The 17,051-nt window shown below is 44.2% G+C and overlaps 1 protein-coding gene across 2 annotated transcripts in view; it reads left to right on the top strand.

Moving 5' to 3' along the window:
* Positions 1–364: 364 nt before the first annotated feature.
* LOC110520060 (zinc finger protein 423) overlaps positions 365–17,051 on the top strand; it is a 151,532-nt gene continuing 134,845 nt past the window's right edge. Inside the window, exon 1 of one of the 2 annotated variants that reach the window (XM_036974568.1) lies at positions 365–1,311. In XM_036974568.1, coding sequence (XP_036830463.1) covers positions 1,272–1,311 — 40 coding nt within the window. In that variant the 5' untranslated portion in view covers positions 365–1,271. The remainder of the gene's footprint in view (positions 1,312–17,051) is intronic. The other variant, XM_036974573.1, reaches the window with a different exon arrangement.

The following is a 17,051-nucleotide window of genomic DNA, read 5'->3' on the forward strand; positions in this document are numbered from 1 at the left end:
CATTTAAAATCATTCTGAATAATGAAATGACAGACTTTGTATTAAGGTGCGTTAAAAAGCCATTTTGCACTGTTAAGCACGGCAAAATAATAGTCAATATTATTAATTTATAATAAATATCGAAATTATGCATGGAAATAAACGGATGCGTTTCACGACCAGCTACTTTTAGAAAACGCATTTCAACATCACATGCAAACATTTAAGATTTAAAGGACTAAAACCAAATCCAGTCCGTATTTTTCATGCGCTCTTCAGAGTTCCTCTAAACTCCGTGTTTTTTCCCCAATCTGTGCTCAAAGTTAAGCTGCAGTTTCCATGGCTGACCATGGTTTGGTGCTGTTGGCTCGCTCTGTCTGCTCAACCCAGGCTGTGCAGTGCTCCCAGCGGGATCAGAGCGCTCCCCCGCCGGGACCCTACTCTCACATCCTCCTGCTGGGACACAGCTACATTTCCAGCCAAGCCTGGCTTTATTATGTGTGTCTGCGCTGCAGCCCCGCCAGTAGTCGGATCGGGAGGCGGAGGGAAGACCAGAGTCAGGACAAAGAAAAGGGGAGAAAGAGGCTAGCGACCGCAAACATTTCACTGGGTATATGAATGAAATTACAAAGGGAGATATTTGAACAAATCCCCAATGGAGAAAATGCTGGGTAAGGTTGCATTGCCCATGTCACCTTCTGAAAAATAACGGACGGACGGAGGAGGGAGGTTCGGTGTTCGCAAGATCAGGGAGAACGACTTAGTTCCGAGAACAACCTCAAGAAGCACAGGAGGAAAAATAAAACATGTAAAGCTTGTTTGAACAGAAATCTAGAATTGTGTAGTCAGGTAATCACATTATTTGGACGTAGTGGCTGGCACCTTTCTAACTGCCGATCAGGTGTTACCGCATCGCACGCCTGTCATTTGGCTTTGGCTGTCTCTTGAAACTCTACGGATAAAGTCGCGCTGTCGCCAACGAACATAAAAGGAACAAAAGATGCATTCTGTCGCTACGGACCCAGAGAGAAAGACAAGTTGTTCCGTCAATTCTACAGGTTGAGTCCAGCTGAAGAAGTTAAATTGCTAGAGTATCCGGGCAATGCGCCTCTCCACAGCTCTTAATTGCACCTACCTCATTTTAACTGGATTATAGGCTACTATCAGAGTCTGAAGTTGCCGCATTGCAACAGGCAAAGAAGTGAAAAACGCCAGCTAAAGTATCCATCTGTATGACTGTATTCGCAAAGCATTAGAGATCTACACGAGAAGAAAATACTATCAGCCCAGAGATGTCTAGACGAAAACAGGCTAAACCGCGTTCCGTAAAAGGTAAGTGTTTTGACATTTTATTTTATGGAGAGACTGGAGACATACTCACGAGTAGACGCATAACCAATAATAATATTTCATGGCATCATTTGCCGAATACTGTGAAATTCAAAGATTTAAATATAGTTTTAAATGTTGTCTTTATTATATATATTTTGCCAAACAATGCCTGAGCAACTAAAAGTAAAATAAATCATAGAAAATGTACCTGGTCTATCATAGACTACTCTCTGTACTGTTACAATAGTCACTCAGGCGTTCCCTGGTCCGCTAATTACTTGATCGATTGTAAAATGGGACCACATTCAATACCCGACTAGACTACAACGTGTTTGTTTCATTAGCTACTGCTCACCAGTATTGTTGATGTGTGCGTAATTATTGTCACCCGTGCCACGTGACCCGTTTGCTGCCCATGCATGCCCACATCTTGCACATGTTGTTTTCCCATCACCGTGATAAATGCATGGGCACATTGGTTTGTGTTTTACTTGATAGACCATTTTCTTGGTGACCCGTATTTTCTAGTAAAAGTTCATTTGGGCATTTGGCTCGTTTTGCCTCTGGCTGCGTTTACACAGGCAGCCCAAATATAATTTTTTTTGCCCAACATTGGCAAAAGATCTGATCTGAATGGTCAATTATTGGCAAAATATCCGAATTGAGCTGTCTGTGTAAACACAGCCTATGGAAACCAGATGGGCAATGGGGTAGCCATGTGGTCCAGAATTATTAGGTTACCCCTCCCCCAATTAGTCATTTTGTTCTATCTAATTGATGGCAACGATATGCAATGGTTATAGTGGAAGGATTATAAGGCCTACTACATTGTTTAAATTATTATATGTTTTAATGCATGCACTCTGTAAATGTAGTGACTGGTTCACCAAGACTAATGGCAAGTTGAAGCTGTGTTGATGACCACAGTGGCTGGTCTGGTTCTGAGTCACCAGAGATTGATGTCATGACCTCTCAGGATGCCTGTGTAAACGCAGCCAGAGGCAAAATGAGCCAAATGCCCAAATTAACTTTTACTAGAAAATACGGGTCACTTTATAATCTGTCTGTACTAAGGATCCACTGTTTCAAAGCATGAAAAAAGATAATGTAAGCTGAATGTGGGGAAAGAGATCACTTGATTATTTTAACCATTTCTTAAATTGATGAAGTACAATGATTACAAGTACATATTCCACGTCTGAAAGTAATCCTAATTTCCCTGCAGGGTAAAGAAGGCTAGTCTTTGTACTGTTTTGTATCCTAAGTGTGTTGAGCAGCTTCAGCTTGTGGCTTTGAATAAACAAAGCTTTTGCTTAGTCAGTGATGCACAGCAGCTCTATGTGTAACTAAGATGTGTTCTGTTGCTATCACCCCACAACACCTTTCCCACGGCCTGGCATGTTCTCAAATTATGAGTGAGCAGCAGAGTGGTTCAAGGCATTCACCGGGGATTATTCGTGTTTTTCATGTCCCGTTGTCTCTCACCTGCTCGCTCACTCAACTCCAAAGAGTGCCTGTCGATGCCAAAGCAGAAACAACACATTGAGAATCATATTTATTCCTAGTTTGCTACACACAGACAGTCAGACGTCCAAGATGAAAAAAGGATTGTGGAAACCACCAATCCTTGTTATTATCAGTGGTTTTTGTTGGGGGGATTTTCTATCCTAATTGTAGATGGCTAATTGAGGTTGTGTCAATATCTATGATTGGCTCTTTTATTAATGGGGAGGGATGGAGGAAAGAGGGGAGCGAGCGCTTCTTATCAAAATATTATTTATCCCCATTAATCCCTTTTTAATGTGTGTCTTTGCGTAGAGTGCCTGGCCGGGGCATTTCTGTTTCATATCTCCCCCATCCCCATGAGTATTTCATGCATTATGTAGTGATAATTACACATTAATAAATCCTCTTCATTTACAGGACATTAAGCGGGAATGAGTGCAGATGACAGGAAGGGAGGGAGAGAGCACTTATTTATTTTCCACAATGTTGTTTATAGTCAATCAAATCAAATTGGACCTTTAACCTGTGATGTGGGAGAAAGAGATGCTGGAACAAGGCTTGTCTAGGACTAGCTGAGAGAGTAGGGATCCAAGGCTAAAGGCATAATTTCCACTCCACCTCCCTTGTGCTTTTCCACCTCATTCCACATCAAATTCCACCAGTACTACTCTGTTTTCACAAGCTATCAATTCAACATTTTTCTAAATGGCAGTGAAATTTAAAAAAACATCTTAATCCATTGATAGCTTCACCTGGCCAAGACTTTAATGGCTGTCTCCCCTGGATTCGGTAGTTTAGATATTATTTTGTGTGTCCATTTTATGTTGACATAATAGTACTTAAATGTTGCAGTTGAGTTATGTCTCAATCTACATTATGGTTAGATTGTTAAATTACTTGTACACCTTTGTAGTAACAGTTAAATTACCTAAGTAACAACATTGTATTAACATGTGACATTGCACTTCAGTAATTGCAATTACATTTTATAGCAATAGTTGAGAGTTTATTTAATTATACAAGAAGAAAAAGGACTTATTTTATTGCATAGTTTGTAATAGCAAAAAGCTAAAGTCCATTACTACGCAATTACAAAGCAATTGACCACAATGTAACAACGATGTTGGTACTCAAATATACAGAATAAAAATATAAACGCAACATGTAAAGTGTTGGTCCCATGTTTCATGAGCTGAAATAAAACATCCCAGAAATGTTCCAGGTCCTCACAAGTGGCACAGCAGTCTAAGGCACTGCATCCCAGTGCTAGAGGCGTCACTACAGACCAGGGTTTGATCCCGGGCTGTATCACAACCAGCAGTGATCTGGAGTCCCATAGGGTGGCGCACAATTGGCCCAGCGTCATCCGGGTTAGGGGTGGGTTTGGCCGGGGGGGCTTTACTTGGCTCATCGCGCTCTAGCGACTCCTTGTCCGTTTGGCGGGTCATGTTTTGGAGGACTCATGACTCAAACTTTACCTCCTGATCCCGTTGGGGAGTTGCAGCAATGAGACAAGATCAAAATTAGGGAGAAAAAGTTCCATACGCACAAAAACCTTATTTCTCTCAAACTTTGTGCACAAATTTGTTTACATCCCTGTTAGTGAGCATTTCTCTTTTGCCAAGATTATCCATTGACCTGACAGGTGTGGCATATCAAGAAGATGATTAAACAGCATGATCATTACACAGATGCACCTTGTGCAGGCATTGTCACACAACACAATGCCACAGATGTCTCAAAGTTTTGAGGGAGTGTGCAATTGGCATGCTGACTGCTGGAATGTCCACCAGAACTGTTGCTAGAAAATGTAATGTTAATTTCTCTACCATAAGTTGCCTCGATTGTTGTTTTAGAGAATTTGGTAGTACGTCCAACTGGCCTCACCACCGCAGACCATGTGTATAGCGTTGTGTGGTCGAGCAGTTTGCTGATATCAACATTGTGAACAGAGTGCCCCATGGTGGTGGGGTTATGGTATGGACAGGCATAAGCTACGGATAATGAACACTATTGCATTTTATCAATGGCAATTTGAATGCACAGAGATACCATGTTGAGATCCTGAGGCCCATTGTCGGGCCATTCATCCACCGTCATCACCTCACGTTTCAGCATGATCATGTACGGCCCCATGTCGCAAGGATCTGTACACAATTCCTTGAAGCTGAAAATGTCCCAGTTATTCCATGGCTTGCATACTCACCAGACATGTCACCCATTGAGCATATATGGGATACTCTGGATCAACGTGTACGACAGCGTGTTCCAGTTCCCGCCAATATTCAGCTACTTTGAAGAGAACTGGGACAGCATTCCTCAAGTCATGATCAACAGCCTGATCAACTCTATGTGAAAGAGATGTGTCGCGCTGCATGAGGCAAATGGTGGTCACGTCAGATACTGACTGATTTTCTGATCCATGCCCCTACCTTGATCTGTGACCAACAGATGCATATCTGTATTTCCAGTCATGTGACATCCATAGATTAGGGCCTAAGTAATTTATTTAAATTGACTGGTTTCCTCATATGAATTCTTTCAGTAAAATCTTTGAAATTGTTGCATGTGTGTAAATATTTGTATTCATTATAATTACAGTGTTAATAATACACAGGTTAGCATCTTATTGCAAGTATTACTGCTGTATATTTTGTTTTGGATTGCTGTAGTTTAGTTTTTTTTTTAAACTATGTGTGCATGAAGCCTATCCCTGACATCCCTCTACCCTCTCTCTGCTGTCCTGAGACCATATGTTTTCAACATTCAATTGTTCTTTTATTGTCACCTAGGTTTTTGTCAGCATAGCCAAAGTTTCATTGGTCAATAGGCTGTTCTAAAACAGTGACGTGACGTGAATTACCACAGGACTGATTGAGTGTCGAGAGCCTGCTCCCCTGTCTTTATTCTGTGTGTGTGTGCGCACGTGCGTGTGTGTCTATGTGTAAGACAGGGAATGATACATAGTCTGGTCTGTCACTTTCACATTATGATATTATCATTGTGTGTTCTGTTAACTGGCAGCAGGCATGCATGTAATGTATTTTACCATTAATTGTTGCAATTTGTAAGTATAGAAGACTGTTGACCTGTGTTATTGGTAGGTGAACCTCAAAATAGATTTTTCTAAGCCTTTGTAAAATGTTCATTGACTGCACAGCAGGGAGAGCAATTTTGTCTAGTACTTTGTATTTTGATATGACAAAAAAAGTAATTGGTCATTGTTCAGCCACAGCGGTAGCCTTTTTTTTATAGAGCCTATTAGTTTGCCCAATATTATATGCATTTTGCACTTTTTCAAGAAGAGAAAGGGGATATTTTTAAAGGTACAGTGCACTCTACTTATAAGAGTCCTAGATATAGGAAATTTAATTAACCTGCTTATAGTGGTCCAAAATGTACAATAAACTTTGCTTGAGAATCAATCGCTTATTATCCTTCCTTCCTTCCTGTAATGTAGTGTAGTCTTGCTCTACAGCAGACCCTACTGGTGTAGAGATGTGCGCGTGCCCAGTTAGGGTGAGCTCCCTTGTGGCCAGTGTGTCTGCCAATGACAATTCCTTATCAGCAGCCTGCCTGCTAGTGTGTATGGAAGGATCTGTCTTAATGGACGGGCTCAGTCGTAGGCTGTGCCATTGTACCGGCTTAGCATCAGGGTTTATCAGCACTCTGGACTTACTGGGCCGGAACCGCCGCCGGCTCAGGACCCTCTCCGCTCTGTGCTTCCTTTCTAAAGAGCCAGCAACGCCAGGGTGACTTCTGTTATTAATTCTGTTTGTGTGGTTGGTTCCTGCTCCTCTGCTCCCCCCGACCCCCTCTACCCCTGGCCTGCCAACCACAGCTCCCCCACCAGTACCTCCCTGTGGAGTCTGTCCTCTCTGAGTTCCCTCGCTCTGAAACTCTGATTGTGCTGCTGCAGTGGGCGGATTAAAATGTGTTGGAACAATGCGTTCAGAAATATTTTTTTCAAATCTTCTCCTTCCTGTGCAAATTGTGTGTACAGGACCAGGGCATCACAACGGCCAATTCTCTCTACCCTATAAGCCAAATGTGAGATTAGATATGATTTCATATTTTGCTTAATGTAGTGAGCTGTTCTTTATTGTGCAATGTTAACCTGAGGACATTTGGAATGGCCCACCTGTTGTTTGATGTTGAACCAGGCTGATCTGTGGCAGACACCCAGAGTTAACCAGCCTAAACGCCTGAGCACGGTGCAGGCTCAGTAAATGGGATATGTCAAGCGCAGCCCTTTGTGAGCCAGTGAGTATGTGAGTGTAGTAATGGGTTTTGTGTGTAAATGTCAGTGCAGTGTCTCCAATGTGTACAGAGGGCTGTGACCCAGCTCTGCTCTGACCTCAGAGAGAGAGAAGGCCAAAACCATGAACCTTCTGGAGGGTAGCTGCAAGAGCCAGATCAGCACTAGCAGAAAACTGCTGTTTGTCTGATCCAACAGTGTAGGCAGAGGTCTTCATGTTCAGTTTTTCTTCCTATTTTGTCTCCTCCTCCTTTCATCCATTCCCATCTTCCTCACCTTGCTTCCCCGCTGCTCTCCTCTTTCCTCAGTCTGGTCTCAGAGCATGTTGTATAATTCTGCAAGTAAATCCGAGATACTCCATTTAGTATGATATGTTACGCTTCGTATGGTATGTTTTCATTTGTGGATGTCCATCACACATTTCGTATGATATGTTACGAATTACAATTCATATCATATGTTCCAAATTTGCAAAACGTACAATATGTTACGAATTTGCAAAAACATATATGTTACAAATTCTAGCTAGGTGGCTAACGTTAGCTAGCTCACTAATGTTAGCTAGGCTAGGAGTTAGGGTTAAGTTTATGGTTAGCGGAACGATTAGTTAAAAGGGTTAAGGTTAGGGCGAGGTGAAGGGTTATCTAACATGCTAAGTAGTTGGGCAGTAGCTAAAAAGTAGTAAGGAGTTGAAAAGTTGCTAATTAGCTAAAATGATAAAGTTGTGCGTGATTAGGTTCGAACTCGCAACCTTTGGGTTGCTAGATGTTTGCGTTATATGTGCACACATCCATCCCAACCTTTAGTTTTTGCCTTAATTAACAATCTGTCTTATGTAACCATACAAAATGTAGCATATCATACTAAATGGTGTTTCTCGGATTTACGTACAGAATAACATGAAATGCTCTGAGACCAGGTTGCTCTCCTTGGCCCTCCCTGATGTCAGTGAGGCTGTGTTCATGCTGCTTTCTCTAGGCAGCTGCTCCTCGACCCCACGGTGTCTCCGTAGGCTGTACATTAAACATAAGCAAAGGGGGCAATTAAGCACCTTCACCACACCTGGCTGATGCATATATTTATCGGGCAGCCTCCCCCTCGGAAGGCTCCTCGTCCCAGCTCTGATGATTAAAGGGTGGTTGTTGGGGAGGGGGGAGGAGAGGAGGAGGCCTGATGCTGAAGTCTAATGAAGAGCTTTGGTCCTGTGTTGACCCCTGCAGCCTGCCTTGAACTCTGGCCAGGGGGAGCTAGGCCTCCTGCTGGCCAGGCCCTTGCTCCTCCATCCTGTCTGAATCCGGACTGGTTCCAGGGCGTCTTCCAGGCTAGTTTGGGTCTCAAAGAGCTGCAGGAGCAGGTATCTGGAACAGTCCTGGGTCAGAGATGGGAGACTGACTGTGCCCACGCACGCACCAGGAAAAATCCTCCAAGAGCTTCCTTCGGCTCAACCTATTGATTCCACTGTGCCTGAAAACTTTCCCCTGAAAAACACACTGAGTTAAAAACATACAGAAATGACTCCAATGGATTGAGTGCCTTTGGCTGTGTGTATATATTAGCTGTGTTGGGTTGTTAAGGAGCTCTTTGAATCATTGAACATAAAGTACATTTAGGAAGAAGACAAAACAGAACAGCATTTCATAGTCTAGTCTTTTCAATGTTTTTCAGTGGTCCAAAATATATCTTGGTCCTGCTGCTTGGACTTTTAAGACAATGCTACCTGCTTGCATCCCCCAGCATGACAATGCTTGCTTCCACCATACCATGGACTTTGTTATTGTATAACCTGAAGTCATGGTTAAAAGGCTGTTGAACAAGGTTTCTTTGTCTTTTGAGCTTTAATAGAATTTACAAATGAGATTTGTGTTTTGAGAAAAGCGCTGCTCTGTGTTTTGCAGTATAGTGCTGTGATACAGCTTCTCATTAATCACAGTAAGAACCTTCTTCCTCTGTGTTTTGCAGTATAGTGCTGTGATACAGCTTCTCATTAATTACAGTAAGAACCTTCTTCCTTTGTGTTTTGCAGTATAGTGCTGTGATACAGCTTCTCATTAATCACAGTAAGAACCTTCTTCCTCTGTGTTTTGCAGTATAGTGCTGTGATACAGCTTCTCATTAATCACAGTAAGAACCTTCTTTCTCTGTGTTTTGCAGTATAGTGCTGTGATATAGCTTCTCATTCATCACAGTAAGAACCTTCTTTCTCTGTGTTTTGCAGTATAGTGCTGTGATACAGCTTCTCATTAATCACAGTAAGAACCTTCTTCCTCTGTGTTTTGCAGTATAGTGCTGTGATACAGCTTCTCATTAATCACAGTAAGAACCTTCTTCCTTTGTGTTTTGCAGTATAGTGCTGTGATATAGCTTCTCATTAATCACAGTAAGAACCTTCTTCCTCTGTGTTTTGCAGTATAGTGCTGTGATACAGCTTCTCATTAATCACAGTAAGAACCTTCTTCCTCTGTGTTTTGCAGTATAGTGCTGTGATACAGCTTCTCATTAATCACAGTAAGAACCTTCTTCCTCTGTGTTTTGCAGTATAGTGCTGTGATACAGCTTCTCATTAATTACAGTAAGAACCTCCTTCCTCTGTGTTTTGCAGTATAGTGCTGTGATACAGCTTCTCATTAATCACAGTAAGTACCTTCTTCCTCTGTGTTTTGCAGTATAGTGCTGTGATACAGCTTCTCATTAATCACAGTAAGAACCTTCTTCCTCTGTGTTTTGCAGTATAGTGCTGTGATACAGCTTCTCATTAATCACAGTAAGAACCTTCTTCCTCTGTGTTTTGCAGTATAGTGCTGTGATACAGCTTCTCATTAATCACAGTAAGAACCGTCTTCCTCTGTGTTTTGCAGTATAGTGCTGTGATACAGCTTCTCATTAATCACAGTAAGAACCTTCTTCCTCTGTGTTTTGCAGTATAGTGCTGTGATACAGCTTCTCTTCATCCCCACTTGAAACCTCGCACCACATAAAACTTTTAAGCTCAGACAGAATTATCCCTTATTGTATGGCCCTCCTTCATGCTGGCCTCTGTGAATGCCTAGTCCTTGATGTTAGTCAAGGACTCGTGTTTTTCTTATTTCTTTTCATTCAGTTCCTCTGTCAGAAGGCGAGAACCCCTTACAGAGCCCAGAAGAATTCACCTTGCAAACAGCAGGGTGAGGAGCTGGAAAGAAACGAGTCGCTCTTGATTTCACAAGTTGCTCTCAATTTCACAAGTCAATTGTAAATTACATTTACATCTGATAAGTTTTCATTTCCCTATTACAGTCTTGTCTATGGTGCATTCTCACTTAACACACATGCATTGTTGAATGGTGAGCTACTTACAGATGGTGTTCCCATGAGAGAAAGAGAGCGATTGTGGAAAGGTTCACTCTCTCTCTTTCCCTCCCCCACAATGTCACCCTCCTTTCTCACACAGAAATATTGAAAGTCAAATTAAATGATCTAAATGACGGTCTCGAAACATAGTGGGTGTGTGTGAATGGATGTGTTGATGGCCGGAAACAGGGAGGGCTTGAGTCCATATGTTTATGTGTGAAGATGAGGATGAGGCCTCTGCTCACAGCTCCGAGTCACAGCTCTTTGTTATTCTATCTCCAAGGCCATGAGTGACGGCAGGTCAGTTAAGGATAAGAAGTGGGTGGGAGAATGGGGTGCAGATGTGTGCGAGAGAGGTATCCAGGGGAGAGCTAGAGATGTTTGTGTTTAATAGGGCATGTTTAGTTGTAGTTTAATGTTGATTGAGCCAACCACGCAGCATCTATGAAGAGATGGCTGTTTAGCACTGTGCACTGGAACCATCTATCTGAGAATGTGCCACTCTGGGGCTGGCTTTGTATTGTCAGTGTCTCAGAGGCTTTTGAATCCATCACTCAGACTACACAAAGGTGTGTGAAGGAAGGAGTCAAAAGAGGAGAACATTCTAAAATCTGTTTTTTCTTGCTTGTTTTTCTTTCCCCTAATAAATGCTTAATGTCACCATCAAACAGGGGCTAAGAGATGGAGTGAGAGTCTGCAGAAAGAGACTAGGAGATAGCCGAGTGAGAGGACTGGGCTGTGGACTGTGGGCCCTGTGTGTTGGTTGATGGATCTTTGCTTTAAAAATGTAGAGTCTAGGCCTGTCTCAGCCTGCGGGTCCAGCCGTGTTGATGGGCAGTCCAGGGACCATCCTCTCCTCTTCCCAAAACATATAGTAGCAGTCTAAAGTTTGGACACACCTACTCATTCAAGGGTTTTTCTTTATTTTTTAAAACTATTTTCTACATTGTAGAATAATAGTGAAGACAACAGAACTATGAAATAACACATATGCAATCATGTAGTAACGGAAAAAGTGTTAAACAAATCAAAATATATTTTATGTTTGAGGTTCTTCAAAGTAGCCACCCTTTGCCCTGATGACAGCTTTGCACACTCTTGGCATTCTCTCAACCAGCTTCACCTGGAATGCTTTTCCAACATTCTTGAAGGAGTTCCCACATATGCTGTGCACTTGTTGGCTGCTTTTCCTTCACTCTGCAGTTCAACTCCTCCCAATCCATCTCAATTGTCAGGTGATTGTGGAGGCCAAGTCATCTGATGTAGCACTCCATCACTCTCCTTTTGGTCAAATAGCCCTTACTTGCTTTGCTGTGGCAATCCTCATGAGAGCCATTTTCATCATAGCGCTTGATGTTTTTTTCGACTGAAATTTTCCGTTTTGACTGACCTTCATGTCTTAAAGTAATGATGGACTGCCGTTTCTCTTTGCTTATTTGTGCTGTCCTTGCCATAATATGGACTTGATCTTTTACCAAATAGGGCTATCTTCTGTATAGCCCCCCTACCTTGTCACAACACAACTGATTGGTTCAAATGCATTAAGCAGAAAATAAATTCCACAAATGTACTTTTAACAAGGCACACCTGTTAATTGAAATGCATTCAAGGTGACTACCTCGTGAAGCTGGTTGAGAGAATGCTACTGAAGAGTAGTAGTTGGTAGTTATTAGGGTTTTGCATAGTTTCATGCACCTTTACCTCAACTTCACCTGTAAGCCTTTCCCTTTCTATGCATGGGCTATCTGGCTATACTTAGTGGCAGTGATTGAGGAGACTAGTGTTGGTGAACGTTGAATGTGTTTGTGTTTTGGGATAAGAGGAACCTTCCCATGCCACGCCAAGCATGCAGACCGGCAGCAGGCTGTGTGAGGAGTGTGAGGCGACGGGTCTCAGAAGGAGCGTGACTGCAGAGTTAATCTGTCCTCCAGTGATATGAGCGCCACAAAGCTCTTCCAGAAAGGGGCCTGCTGTAATGCCTAATCAAGTCTGTATCAAACTAAATAATGCCTTAGCGTGAAATTGGAATCTCAAGTCAAAAAGCACTCCCCAGCCTGTACTACAGGATAAGGCAATTAAGGGTCCCCATTCTGCCTCTCTCTCCCAAGCAGCCCCGGGTCCTCTGTGAGTCTGATGCCATTGTCATTGTGTGTTTCTGTGTGTGTGTATGCATCTCGGGGTCGGTGAATGTGTGTATCTCCCTAAGTACGTGTGTCTGTCTCTCTGCATGTCTGTGTTTCTCTGCATGTCTGTGTTTTTCTACATGTATGTATGTCTCTGCATGTCTGTGTGTCTCTGTGTGTCTGTTTCCCTCTACCTATGTGCATATGTCTCTCTGTGTGAATGTCTCTCCCTGTCTCTGTGCATGTCTTTATGAGTGTCGTCTGTCTCTCTGTCTGTAGGTGCAGCTGAGCAGTAGGGTACAGTATTGTTTGGTGTTGGTGTAACTCTGTGCAGCACATCTATTCCTGGAGGGTCTCATGAGGGTCTCTAATCCAGAGAGGCCTTCCTCCTCCTCCTCCTCCTCCTCCTCCTCCTCCTCCTCCTAGGTCACCAGTCAAATGCTGCCTTTTTGGATGGGGAGCTAGTGGGGGTGCAGGGACAGAATTCTCTTTTTCTTTGTCCCGTCCCCTTCTAACGGCATCATAGTGTAGTGTTTGGAACGTGAATACTTCGTCGCTCCCCCAGTGGGTTCTGTTGTGAACCCGTGTCGCATTCAATGACAGCGGGAGGCAGCCCTTGTGATTTAATCATGTCTGCTTTTGTCTTCACACGTTTTCCTATTCCTTCTTTCTACGCCCCTCTCCCTCCCTCCTTCATTCTCTCTTCCTCTCTCTCTGGTGTTTTATGTACATGCTGGAGGTATATTGAAACCATTTCACCCTCTGCTCTGACAGTTGAGAAAATAAACACATTTGAAGATCGAGAGGCCCTTTAATCTTCTCCGTTGCCTGCTCCCTAACATGACGGAGACGTGTTTATGTGAGTGCATGTCAGGGTGCCTGTGTGTGTGTGTGTGTGTGTGTGTGTGTGTGTGTGTGTAAATATAAAGTTGAGTGTGGCTCTCTTGGTGTTGAGAGGTGGATTTGTTGTCGGCTGATAAGCTCTTGGCGCTGTGTCTAAGGAGAAGTGTGTGGATTCCTTAGCTGCCTGAGACAAAGATGGTGCAGCCAGGCGCAGAGGGTACAGAATCAAAAGGAAGGGGGAGAGTTGACACTGCAACCAGGGCTTTCCTCAGGAAACGCCTGCTGGCGAGAAGAGCGAGAAACACGTCACAGCATAGCCAGGAGTGTGACATGTGTACAAAGGGAATGTGTGTGTGTGTGAAAATAAATACACAGGACCTATCCTGTGAGTGGAAACAACAGAATGGGCCTATCTAAAGGAAACCGTCTTCCATTTCCCTTTGGCCCTTTTCTCCCTTCCACTGAGTCACCAGTATCCCAGCTCTCACGTGACCGTGGTTTCAGACCCTGTACTAACAGAGCGTGTTTAGTGCACTTGTGTGTTTGTCTCTGTTTGAACCAGTGAACAGAGTGATCAGAGCCTTCCACACCTGACACCGCTCAGCTCTCCTGAGAGACCAGCCAGGTGGATCCTGTCCTGCTGTGGAACTCTGCTTTGTGGAGGAGTGTAGTAGGCATTCTGCTCCACCATTGACTCTCTCTGAGAAGAAAAGGCATAGGCCTGTATCTGGCAATTTGTGTCTGGGGTTGGTTCTGCCAGTGCTCCTCTAGTTGTAGAGCTGGGCCTAAGGCAGAGTCTTGGCGTGGGTGCTGCTGCTTGCGTGCTCCAGGCAAGAGAGAGAAAGTGAGTGAGTGATCAAGCCAGGGAGACGGCCTGCTCTTCACAGAGCTCTGCTTGGCTCCAACTAGCCAGGTTCTCCCCAGGGCATCAGCCAAGACCTGCCTGAGGAAACAGAACCTAAAACCCCACAACCGCTGCTAGTAGCCATCCACCCACACTTCCATCCTCAGCTCTTCCACCCCTATCCTCGCTTCCTCTCTCTCTACAGCTCTTTCCATTCTTGCTTGTCCTTCAGTTCTCTGGCATTCTCCAGCCTCTAGACCCATAAACCCTTGCTCCTGTAGAGAGGGGGTGTAGGGGTACAAGAGGGGGGGGGCTAGTGGGGGGTAGGGGGGTAGCAGCTGGACGGCTCAGCAGGATTTTGGAGCCGCAATGTCCTCTGTGAGAGAGACAGAGCTGTGGGCCCCGTCAGGATTTGTGTTCTTTCTCTGTGCTATCTAAGCTCTCTGCTGTTTTCCCCATTTACCCATTTGTGTTTTTTTGGCCAGTGGTGATGGTTTGTGTTTTTAGGGCTGTAGAGCAGTTTCAGTACTGATAAAAGAATTTGGTTAATCAGCTTCTGTCCCTGTCCCATGGCGGTGGCTTGGAGGACAGGCCATTGAAGTTAGAGCTCCGGACGGCTTGGGCTGCAGATTGGCATCACGCTTGGTCAGTGGTAACACAGTGCCCCACAGACCAGAGGGACACTACAGCCAGCCAATGAGAGATCCTCTCTCAGCCCGCCCTTGCGCAGGGGAGCACCCTGGGAATTGGCGTCCCTGCCATTGTGCCCATTTGATGGGGGTTTGGGGAGCAAGGAGAAGGTAGGGCTGACAATGTGGCCCTGCATGCGTTCTGGTGAAGCTGTCATACCGTGTTCGACCATGTTGGATCTTGCCTAGCCATCTTGTCTCAAGAGGACCACAATGGAAATAAGTCCCATACTTTATTGTGTTATCCTCCATGATTTTACTCATGTGCATATATGGCTTTTTCAAGTTGTACGCATGCTAGCTAAAACAAATGGTTGAATAATAAACTAAGCCACAGGCTGCTGCACACGTTTACATTTTAGTCATTCAGCAGACAGTCTTATGTACATTTTCATATTGTTCCCCCCTGGGAATCGAACCCACAACCCTGGCGTTTTAAGTGCCATGCTCTACCAACTGAGATACACAGAACCACATACAGCCATGGGCTGCCCTCTACTCTCCCATCACTGTGATTAATGACATTAGCTCTGTAAATATTCGTTTTGAATGGCATGTTTTCTCAGTTATGACTTCGTTGTTGTTGTCTTTCTGTTAGTGGTGAGTTGGTTTAGTCTTTCCCTGTGGAAATCACAACGTGCCAGTGGCTGCTGTCCTTCTAGTCAAGACTACAATGATGTTCAGCTCTCTTCACTGGCAGAGGAATCCTCTTTTATTCCAGTTGTGTGTGTTTGTGTGTCTCTCCGCACGATGCAGTGAGCCGCAAGAGTGAACACAGTCTAGCACCAAGCCCTAATCCCCAACTGTGTATGTATGTTACAGGATGAGAGAGGGTGAGACAGGCAGAGTGAATAAGTGTTTCATGAGTGAATGTCTGTGTAGGAGAATGGGAGAGCATTTGTGTGTGTGTGTGTGTGTGTTCAGTTAAGCAGCGCTGTGTGTGTGTGTCAGATCAGGTGAGCAGGGCTGTGTGTGTGTGTGTGTGTGTCAGGTCAGTTGAGCAGGGCTGTGTGTGTGTGTGTGTCAGATCAGGTGAGCAGGGCTGTCTGTGTGTGTGTGTGTGTGTGTGTGTGTGTGTGTGTATGTGTGTGTGTGTGTGTCAGATTAGGTGAGCAGAGCTGTGTGTGTGTGTATATGTATGTGTGTGTGTGTGTGTGTGTGTTTCAGATAAGGTGAGCAGGGCTGTGTGTGTGTGTGTGTGTCAGATCAGGTGAGTAGGGCTGTGTGTGTGTGTGTGTGTGTGTGTGTGTGTGTGTGTGTGTGTGTGTGTGTGTGTGTGTGTGTGTGTGTGTGTGTGTGTGTGTGTCAGATCAGGTGAGCAGGGCTGTGTGTGTGAGCAGATGTGTACAGTCAGTAGCATTGCTTGCTCCCTAGGGGAGTTTGGTCCATCAGATGCAGACTGCACTGTGCATGTCCACATCATTCTCCCAGCTATTAAAATCCATTAAGCCATGCAGAACAAGCCAGGCTTTTATCTTTTATTAATTATCTTGAAACCCAAGCCCTGCCGTCTTTCCCTCTGCCATGTCTATGGAAAAACTATATCTATAACTCAGTGCCGTGTGTGAGGACCAGTCATACAGGACCATTATGTTTGAGAAGACACAAGTGCACCATTAGTAAAAAGGACAGTAATCAGCCACACAAAATAGTCAGGCAGCCCTTAGATGTTAGTGTTCTGTCTGTCCTGGGTTTGTTCAGCTTGCATTATACCAGTCTGACCTGGTATGTGAGTTGAAGTGAAGTGAACACCCAAATGCTTTTAAAAGAGAACAGAGAACTTTCATGTTTCTGTCTTATGAGGATGAGGAGGGAGGCACTCTCTTTTTCTCTCTGTCTGTTTTACACATTTATAGTGATGGAGCTCCACCTTATGTGTGGAGATGAAACCGCCATCATTCAGGTACAATGGGATGGGGATTACAAATGGTGTGTGTGTGTGTGTGTGTGTATATGTGTGTGTGTATGTGTGTGTGTGTGTGTGTGTGTGTGTGTGTGTGTGTGTGTGTGTGTGTGTGTGTGTGTGTGTGTGTGTGTGTGTGTGTGTGTGTGCGTGCGTGCGTGTGTAGCTCTGTGGACAAGAGGCCTGATTGTGTGTGGACTGCACCATAGCTGCTTGTTGCGATGCTGTGTAGTGTGGTGGGTACGTG

This window comes from Oncorhynchus mykiss, chromosome 1 (genome assembly GCF_013265735.2).
Source record: "Oncorhynchus mykiss isolate Arlee chromosome 1, USDA_OmykA_1.1, whole genome shotgun sequence".
Classification (NCBI taxonomy): Eukaryota; Metazoa; Chordata; class Actinopteri; order Salmoniformes; family Salmonidae; genus Oncorhynchus; species Oncorhynchus mykiss.